Source organism: Microtus ochrogaster, chromosome 2 (assembly GCF_000317375.1).
Source record: "Microtus ochrogaster isolate Prairie Vole_2 chromosome 2, MicOch1.0, whole genome shotgun sequence".
Taxonomy (NCBI): Eukaryota; Metazoa; Chordata; class Mammalia; order Rodentia; family Cricetidae; genus Microtus; species Microtus ochrogaster.
In genome coordinates this window covers 684,636-694,489 of record NC_022010.1, presented here as the reverse complement: position 1 = coordinate 694,489, position 9,854 = coordinate 684,636, and the positions used below count along the sequence as shown (strand labels likewise).

General features: G+C 45.0%; 2 protein-coding genes across 3 annotated transcripts in view; one reads left to right on the top strand and one right to left on the bottom strand.

The window, feature by feature from the left end:
- Positions 1 to 9,854, bottom strand: part of Ttc28 (tetratricopeptide repeat domain 28) — a 511,718-nt gene that overhangs the window by 155,031 nt on the left and 346,833 nt on the right. The window lies entirely within an intron of this gene.
- LOC101999208 (histone deacetylase 2-like) overlaps positions 1 to 9,854 on the top strand; it is a 57,565-nt gene that overhangs the window by 1,455 nt on the left and 46,256 nt on the right. The window contains exon 2 of the mRNA XM_026788964.1: positions 1,234 to 1,343. Coding sequence (XP_026644765.1) covers positions 1,234 to 1,343 — 110 coding nt within the window. The remainder of the gene's footprint in view (positions 1 to 1,233; positions 1,344 to 9,854) is intronic.

The window sequence follows — 9,854 nt, the reverse complement described above, 5'->3', positions numbered from 1 at the left end:
GAGCCAAGTCAGAACAACTCAGCAATCCTTGAATTTGACTCCCCAACGTAAGGATCCTCTTGAAAAGTGAGACGATACTGGGCTAATAAACCTTTGCTGTTTGAGGACTCCTGGCTTAATTTTATACTGTTTTGGCATGGACTGTATTTATTTTCAAAATGGCTTGTTTTTGTTTTCCTTGGCAAGTGTTATTGTGAGTTTTCCTTATTATGAAGCAAAATTTTTTCCACCATGCTTTATGTGATTGTATTTAAATTGATGTGTTATTATGTCAAAACACGGGATCTATTAAACAAAAGCAATTGGCCTTTCTGAGCTGATTTTTCCATCTTTTGTAATTATCTTTATTAAAAAATTGTACTTGGATAAAAAAAAAAAGAAAATCAATGCTGCCTGCAAAATGAAGGACAATTCCAGACACAAATTCCATTGCCTAATCTGATCATTAAAATAAATCTTGTACCATTAAAATTGAGGGTATATATATATATATATATATATATATATATATATATATATATATAGAGAGAGAGAGAGAGAGAGAGAGAGAGAGAGAGAGAGAGAACTACAACTGACCAAGTGATAAATTCAGACAGGAAGCTGGGCATTGCATCATGTGTAGATGAAGTCAGCTCTGCAAAGTTACGTCTAACTCATGGGCTCTATTAGTGAGAAGGAATCATAGTAATGGAGAGAAATAGATCAACATTATTAGATATGTGAGCCCAGTCCTTGAGAGATGTTAGTTCAAAGATGGAGCTCAAGCCATCCCTGACTACACAGTGAGTCAGAGTTCACCATGGCCTCCACGACAGCCCACCTAAAAACCAATACTCAACAACAAAAGAAGAGACGAAATAAAGTGACAAGATCAGGCAAGACAGTTAAAACAGGCAGCTTAACATCTCTAGAACTTCTGACACCACGCACTGCCAACAGCTTCCAGTCAGACACTCCTCATCACGCAGCCACCCCACGGGCCCCGCCAACCACCAGCTCAGCCACAAAAATCTTGAAGTACTGGAAAGTTGTCGAGCTCAGCCAGACTAGCAGACACAAATTTTCCCTGTATCCCAACCTTTCCTTAGAACTTTGAATTGATGACAAATGCTATTTTCTTTAAAATGATAGGCTCACTAGTTTACTTTTTGATAAAAATTTTCCAAATATCCAAGTCAAGAAAACTATTTTCCTGCCATTCCCATGTCCCATGACTTGTTGCTCACCTCCCAGCTCAAACAGGGGCAGGGAGGCTTTTATTTGAGAAAGCCTTGGGCTTTGGCTGGGGTGCAGCAGAGCAAGGTTGGCCGCACAACCAGCTGGTCACAGAGAATATTAAAAAGGTGTGCTCATCACTCAAGCATTGAGACCAGCAACATCCACATTTTTATTGCTTTACAGAGTGAGGGCCTTGGAGTCAGATCCCTGAGAGGCAGACAGGTAGAAAGAGTGGCCACAGCCAGATAGCAAAATTGTCAACAAATATTGCAAATGCCCATACTCTTGACCAGACAGATAAAGGCCTGCAGGGCTCATGGGCTTTTTCTCTGATCAATAGTCTCCCAATTTGTGAGCAAGTCTGAAAATTTCAATGCCAGAACATGTTTGCCCAAAGTAGGGGTTCTGTCAGTTTCTTGGTCTTTGTTTAAACTGACCCATTCTAAATCAAAGAAGGAAGACTCCCAAAGAACCCCCAAACCTCCATCCTCCAGGAGCAACTGAACTTCAGTTTCAGAAGCCTCCCCCTGTTTTGTGAAGGGTGTTTCTGGGTGCTGTGTGTGCGTGTGCCCCGTGTGTAAGGTGTGCGTGTATGCTCTGTGTGTTTCCTCACTCCTAACAAAAGCCCTTCTTCCACGAGCTGATTCTGTTTGGTGTATCTGAGATTTTCCTCCTCACTGCTACTTGTGTGAAACTTTCACATTTTTTAATTTTTTTAAAAAATTTTTTTCTTGAAATAACAGAGACACCCAAAGTTCCTCTGTACCATTGGGGCATCCATCTTCAGCCTTCAGGCCCACAGTATCCAGCAGACATTTTCATCAAGCAGGAAATTCCAAAGACAGTTCAGTCACTTTCTGCTGTGTCCTGCAGAATGTCTCGCAGTCCTTCATGAATCAGGAACCCCGAAAGATCATCTCACCTTTAGGCAAGTTCAGCAGTCCTCTCTCTGCGGGTTCTTTGTGTCCAGTTTATGCACCAGTCCAGGCAAGAGTAGTTTCTTGCCCAAACTCCATAACGAGCCTCTTCGATGCCCATCTTCCTCTTGAAGTAGATTGGTGTTGCCAGGAGCAGACGTGTCTCATTGTCATGAAAAGCCCTAAGTTATTAAAACATTAAATGCCATATTCTGCAGTCTTTGAAAGATATGAAGAATGTCTATTAACTGAAATGTATCTCTACATATCTAGAAAATCTAACATGACTACAAGCTTGACTATTACTGATGATTATCCATTAACCTATATGTTGATTTCATTGGTTAAGCAATAAAAAAACTGCTTGGCCCTCATAGGTTAAAACATAGGTGGGAGAAGTAAACAGAACAGAAGGCTGGGAGAAAGAAGCTGAGTCAAGGAGTCGCCATGATTCTCCCACTCCTGACAGACGCAGGTTAAGATCCTTCCTGGTAAGCCAGCTCATGGGCTACACAGAATATTAGAAATGGGCTAGTCCAGGTGCGAGAGTTAGCTGAGAAAAGGCTAGATATAACGGGCCAAGCGGTGTTTAAAAGAAAAAAAAAATTTTTTTTTTCTTTTAATTCTTGAACTGGCAGGAAAATGAACCTGACCCAGACTCCTAGACAGTAAGGGGAGGGTGTTCTTGGGAGAAAACCCCACCCCCTACTACAAGCTCATGGCAGTGACCGCCCCCCATCTGTTAGGCTGGTATACAGATAACAGATCAAGTCACACCATCGTGGAAAGGGGATTCGAAAACACTCTGGATATATTCTGCCAGTAACCATGCCAACCGTCTCAGTGTCTACATGATGGTGGAGGTGTACCCTCATTACCATGCTACAGATGCTCCTCCCCACACACCACCCCTAGAAAACCCACCTCTCATTTTCCCTTTGTTCTCGCCTGCACAGAGTTGCACTTCACATAAAACTCTCCCTGCTCCAGCTGCTGCATCACATCTGGTGTCCTGTCTGGGACACCTGCTTCAGAGAAGTTAGACAATCAGTTCTTTTCAGAAAATAAAACTTTCTCGTTTCCTTAGGAATGTTAGAAGAGAGACCTATGTTTAATAAAGTACAATTCCACACTAATTGCCAGATGCCAGGCATTTAGGCAGAACAGGTGCTCGAACTGTGGTCTCTTATTGTATTCCACCAAGACACTGTATTCGCCACCTATTGCTGCATAACAACACCATCCACATTCAGTCAGTGAAAACAACATACATTCATTACTTCTATTTAATGAGTCAGGAGTTCGGGCACAGTCACGCTGGTCCTCTGGGATGTCAGAAGGCTTTGTGAAGGCTTGGGCTCTCCTTTAGAGACTGGGCCTACAGGAAACCTTCTCCCTCTCTGTGAAGCATTCAGTTCCCTGTGATTATAAACCTGAGCACCCCAGTCTTCTGATGGCCATCAATAGAGATTCCCTCACAATAGACAACCTGCAGTTCTCTGCCCTCTGGAATCCTAGACATGGCTACTGTTCCTTTGTATCTGGTGGGGAGAGGAGATTCCAGCAGAGCAGGGGCTACAAACCTTACATGGACAATGCACACAAGAAACATCATGCACATTCTGGCATTTCTGATGCACATGCATGTGTACGCGCCTGTGTGTACGTGTGAAATGTGTTCTGTATAAGCATATCAGGTGTGTGTGTGTGCATGCCTGGTTGTGTATGTACAGAAACCAGAAGAAAATGTCAGGTGTCCTGCTCTATTGACATCTGCTCTGTTCTCTTGAGACAGAGTCTCTCAGGGAATCTGGAACTAAGGTAGTGGACAGTCAGCCCCAGCAATTCTCCTGTGCCTGCTCCCAGAACTGGGATTACCGGTGCATCCTGCTGTGTACTTGGATCTGAACTCGGCAATCATTCTTACCCATCAAGTCATCTCTACAGAACAATTTCTAGCATATTCTGTTGGTTAGAGAAAGTCAGAGATCCTGCACACTGCAGGAGAGGGGAATCACACTAAAGAATTGTGATGGTTAATCTTGATTGACAACGTGGTCTGAGTGACAAACACCAAGGTTGGTAGAGCACACTTTGAGGTGCGTGAGAGACCGTTTCCAGCGAGGATTAAGTTCAGAGAGAAGACCAGCCCTCAGTACCAGCAGCGCCACTCCATAGGCTGGGTGCGTAGGTGGAATAAAAGGAGGAAAAGGAGAAACCATGGCAGCAGAACACCGTCTCTGCATCCTGACTGTCATGGTTGGAGCTGTTCAGAGTGGCCACAACGTCCCTGCCATGATTGAACCCGTAAACCAAAATAAGCCCTTCTCCCTTAATGAAAGTTTCTCCGGCATCTGTTACTGCAACAGTGGGCTGACTAACACAGGTGCAGACAACAGAGCACAGGAATGATGCCATTGCCTTAAAAGCATGGTTGGCAAGCTATGCTGAAGCAGGCTGCCTGGCAAGTGGCGAGTCTGTGAAACTGAAAAGAGCCAAGGTTTCACAAAGCCAGCTTTGAGGCAACCTGTTAATCTGATCCTATATCCAGAGACACAGCACATCCAGGGGGAGCTAGGATAGTGCTGACATGCAAGAAGGTTGATCTTGTGGACTAAACACCTTGTGAGAGTTATCAGGCATACACCAAGCAGGTGCCAATCCCCAGGAAACTGTTGATTGCAGCAAGATCATGGTCAGCTACTGGAATTCAGATGCGAGGCAGGCCTGAGAAGGATGTGGACTGTGTTTCCTGGAAGTTCTGATGACTTTGAAGGCTTGGTTCAAATGCTGCCTCCTCTGTGAAAAGCACCCAGATTCCAATGCCTAGTGTAGCACTTGCTCTGCTCTGGCTTGCTGGCCTCTGTGTCTACGCCCAGTGAGCTATGGGTACAAGAGAGAAAGGACTGGATCTCATTCTGACTCCTTCGCACCTGGAAGAGCAGCTGGCACCCAGTGGTTACGGAATGATGGCTGAAGCTGAAAACCCACATTAGGTATGTTCTGCTGGACCTCTCCTGTTCTCAAATCCACCATCACCACAGCCACCGACGGGAGCTTATGTGTGCTGCTCACATGGTCACTCTGAAATGCAGACCAGTACAGCCAAAGCTTGACACAGAGAGCTGAAACAGCACTAAGTCTTTGGTGAAGGCTGAAAGTCTGCATGACACCCAGATGTGCTCTGCTGGACAAAAGCTCTGATGATCAGGAGCCAGAGGTGAAGGAGCACATCACCATGTGCTTTAGCAGAGAATCCCAAGTGGAGCCCTGGGATGCTGCAGTGGGCAACAGACGCTGACAAAAACGAACAACCAAACAAACTAAACAAAAATTGTTAATCCCCAGTGACTGAAGAGACAGTCTTCACAATGTACCCATGTGTGAGACTTTCCAGGGCATTAAACCGGGCAGTTACCACTCCTGAGCTGTCGCTGTGTGCTTGGCAATAAGGAAGGTCCAGATCCATCTACTTTCTATCAGGCTCATGATCCTCAGACATGCACAGTATGGCGTCTGTTGATTCTTGTCTAGAATGAAAGAAGTCTCCCAAACTGGCTGTCAGTGTTCAAGGTTGACCCCAACAGGGTCTGGTAGAAACAAGACCTCAGCTAATCATCCCAAACCCTGTTCAGTCTCTTAACATGAATATTAAACCTAGGAAATGAGAACAAATTATGCATGCATTTTGCATTAGATTTTAAAATATTCATAGATACATGTTTTAAAATGGACCTTTGGCCTAAGACAATGAAAGAATTCCATTCATAATGAAGGGCAGGCATTAGCTTTCCTGACAAAATTAAATAAATAAATACATTTGACTAATACATTCTTAGAGTCTGACTTGAGGAGGAAGTACATACAAGACTGGAGAATCTTTCTGTCAGATGTTCACAACATGAGGCGGAACACAGCAGGTGCGTCCCACAGGGAGAGTCCAGAGCCATCACGGGGGCAGCACCCTGGCACAGGTGCTCACTCTTCTGTCCTTCCTTCTTTTCACATACTGTGAACCTACTCAATGCTATTCCCACAGTAGTCCTCTGAGAAAAAAATTCATACAGAGTTCTAAGTGAGGAATGCATCGCTGCAGTGGACAAAGCTTCTCAAAAGGAAAAAGAAATTAAAAAGGTATTTCCACTCACCCTGTTATTAGACGTGTATAGAGACATTTACAGCGGTAAGCTTCAAACATCTGCATTAGAACTGCATCCCGGGCTCGAGCTTTGATTTGCAGTTGTAACCCCACAGTTGGCCACAGCAGTGGAACTTCCTAAGTGATCAGAGCCTAAACTTCCTCAAGAGAGTTCTTTTGAAAGGTCTTAGTGCTCAGTGACAAGAGAAATTTTAGAGAAAAGAAGTGCAATTGCTCATTGGCCAAGTCAAGATTTAGTGTGGATCTGACACCTATGTAAGTGCCACACTCCATATTCCCAAAAGGAAACTGGAAAGAAATGACTTTCTAAATGAATACAGTTAAGTTTGTAAGAATCTTATCAAACCTGACGTGATGAAGAAATAAAAGCTTACCCAGCCAGGTGGCCTTTAATCCCAGCACTCAGGAGGTAGAGGCAGGTGGTTCGAGGCCAGCCTAATCTACAGAGCAAGTTCCAGGACAGACTCCAAAGCTACAGAGAAACCCTGTTTTGAAACACCCCCCCCCAAAAAAAACCTTACCCAAAGCCTGATAGTAAACCTATTTACACACAAGGTAAATTCTATTGGAATGACAATCATTTCTACATGAATAGTGCACAGAACAGTTGAAGTGCTATTTCTGTTAGACTGGGGTAATGTCGATGTCTGCAGCCAGCCATGTTTTTGCCACACTTGGGAGGACCTCCCACGAACAGTGGGCATAGGCCATGGTGCGGCTGAATATCCGCCATGCCATAGGCCACAGCCCATAGACCCTGTCAGCAGAGTGGGTAGCCCCTCTGTGTTGCCTCTTGGCTATAGTGTGTATGCACACACATGAAGCCTGAGACTACACAATCTCACCAGCTTCAAGAGGAAGCTGAGCCCACTGGTCCATGGAACACACGAACTCTATGCAGGATTCTATGAGCCAGAGGACCTGCTCTCTAGCCTAGAGAGAGTGGGTTACATGATGTCTTAGGGTTTCTATTGCTGTGAAGAGACACATGGCCACGGCAACTCTTACAAAGGGAAATATTTAATTGGGTAGCTTACAGCTTCAGAAGTTCAGCCGTTATCATCGTGGCAGGACAAGGAGCGTGTGGGCAGACATGATGCTGAAGAAGGGGCTGAGAGTGATATTACAGGCAAGAGAAAGTGGTCTGTCCCCTTGGGTATGAATTGAGCACATATGAGATCTCAAAGCCCGCCTCCACAGTGACACACTTCTCTAACAAGGCCACACCTCCTAACAGTGTCACTCTCTTTGGGAGCTACTTTCTTTCAAAGCACCACACATAACTCTACCCTTCCAGTCACAGCTTGGTTCCCTCAGGGGACCTCAGAAGCCCTGAGCCAGTCAGACATCTTCTCTTGAGAATATGTTTTGAAGGTGCTGGCATTTTAGAATTTCTCTTATACCAAAAAGCTAAAAGTATTTTAAAATGCACATTTAAAAGTAAAGTAAGTCCTGGCTACTAAGAGGCCGGCTAAGGGCTAGGAACAAAAGGGTGCATGTCCCCTTCTCAGTTGAGTCCATCCTGGGCAGTCAGCTGAAAGACCTGTTCTAAGAACACACTGGTACCTCTCTACCTTAGGATCATATCCTCTTGGTTGCTCAAACTAATCTAAAGAGTTTTCTTCACCTAAAACTACTGTTTCATGAGCTTGGGTGTCACTGGAGGATGGGGGTCATTGTGTCCCATTCCCAGCAAGGACCTTCCCCCATAAAAGAAGCCCCAATTCTTGACCAAAATGTGCTTTAAAGAAATCATCTTCTAGCCAGGAGGTGGTGGTGCACACCTTTAACCTCAGCATTCAGGAGGCAGAGGCAGGTAGAGCTCTGAGGTTAAGGCCTCCCTGGTCTACAGAGCCAGTTCAGAAACTCTGTCTCAAAAAAAAAAAAAATTGTCTTTAACCCTGAGGTATGCAACTTGGGCTCTGAGGTGAAGCAGCCTGCCAAACACTAGTAAAACCAATACATAGCAAAGCACAAACACTGCCTTTAAAGTCCACGTGCCCTAAGCACATGAGGGTGACACACTGGAGCTGCCCTTGCTGGCCACATGCCCTAAGTACATGCTGGATGACACACCGGAGCTGCCAATGCCACATCTCATAAAACAGCAAGGTACTGAAGCTTTCAGTCAGTTTTCCTAAGTTTCCCATGGGACAGAAGGCAGCCCAGGAATAGACTGGCTCTCCAGCATACAACAGAAAGAGATAAGCCATCCATCATAATCTATAATGTCATCTTCATTGCCAATTTAACTAGATTTAGGGTCACCTTAGAAGCATGAAGGAAGGAAAGGAACACCCCTACCTCTGGCCACCACCAGCATTCCACAACAGCAGCTGCTGATCACTTAGCTTCTCTTCTTTCTTCCAGCTATGTAACCAGCAAAATGACCAGCAGAGTGACCAGCAGAGTGCCATCCTAGACAAACAGTGAGTGAGCACATCGCCCAGCCACAGAGAGACTGTGCTCGCTCTATCTTTGGGAAGATGTGACCCTGTCAGTGTTCGTCATTAATTTGAGAGATTCAGATAGTACGAGGACCCCTCCACAGATGACCAGAGTGCAGGTTGTACCATGGCACAAGCTGGGTGGGGTGCTTTGTCTTCTTATTGTTCAACATGAAATGCCCACTTTAACTGCCCCATCCATCCCCACACTGAGGATCAAACACAGGCACGTTCCTAGGCAGGTACTCAGCTATTCAACAACAACAGTAACTGAGGAACAAGTCTCGCCAGCCTGAAAGCAGACCTTCTGTTCCTGATGACACCGGATGATTACAGGAGAGTTCAAGCCTCACCTTCACATGCCAAGACCCACAAGGGATTGTTCCCACACTACACTGATGTTTGGGGACACCCCAAAAGCCTGGGTGGGGTTTAGCAGAAGTGGGACATTTTGCCTTGGCAGTATCCCCTGTGTTGCCAGATAGGAAGGACCTGAACATTAGTCAAGTGCTAGCTGTAGCCAGGCACGGAGAGCTTCCCACACTATAAACCACCACATTCCAATCACTCCAGTCCCAGGATTTTAACCTTCCTCAGCCAAGAGAAATGACCTCATGGAATTTTCAATTCAGTGCATGAGTTTTGTTTTGTTTTTTTTTCCAAAAAGAAAAAGTCTAAGGAGTAGTGTTGTATATGCCTATATGGGACACAAGGAAAACACGCCAAGCATTTTGTGATGCACACTGCAATAAATACAAATCATACCCCCAGCGAGCATCGCTTGCCCATAGTTAGACTGCTCTAATGCTGACAACTCTAGATGGTCTTTCACCATTCTTTTCATGCCATGACTACTGACTGGCTGAGAGAGGAAGGAGGGCGTGAGTGAGCAGGGAGTCAGGATGGTGCCAGTACAAAGAGAGAGGTAAGAAAATGACAAAGTAAAATGTTAAATGCTTCAATAATACAAGGGCAAGGAAACTCAAGGTAGCAGAATATCCGAGCCTGTGGTTTTGTTATTACTGTTGTTAGTTTTGAAATGAAGGCAGGAAATACATCCGGAGTCACAGTTTTAAGCCTAAGTCTCTGCAGAAGTCAAATGCACAGCTTGCA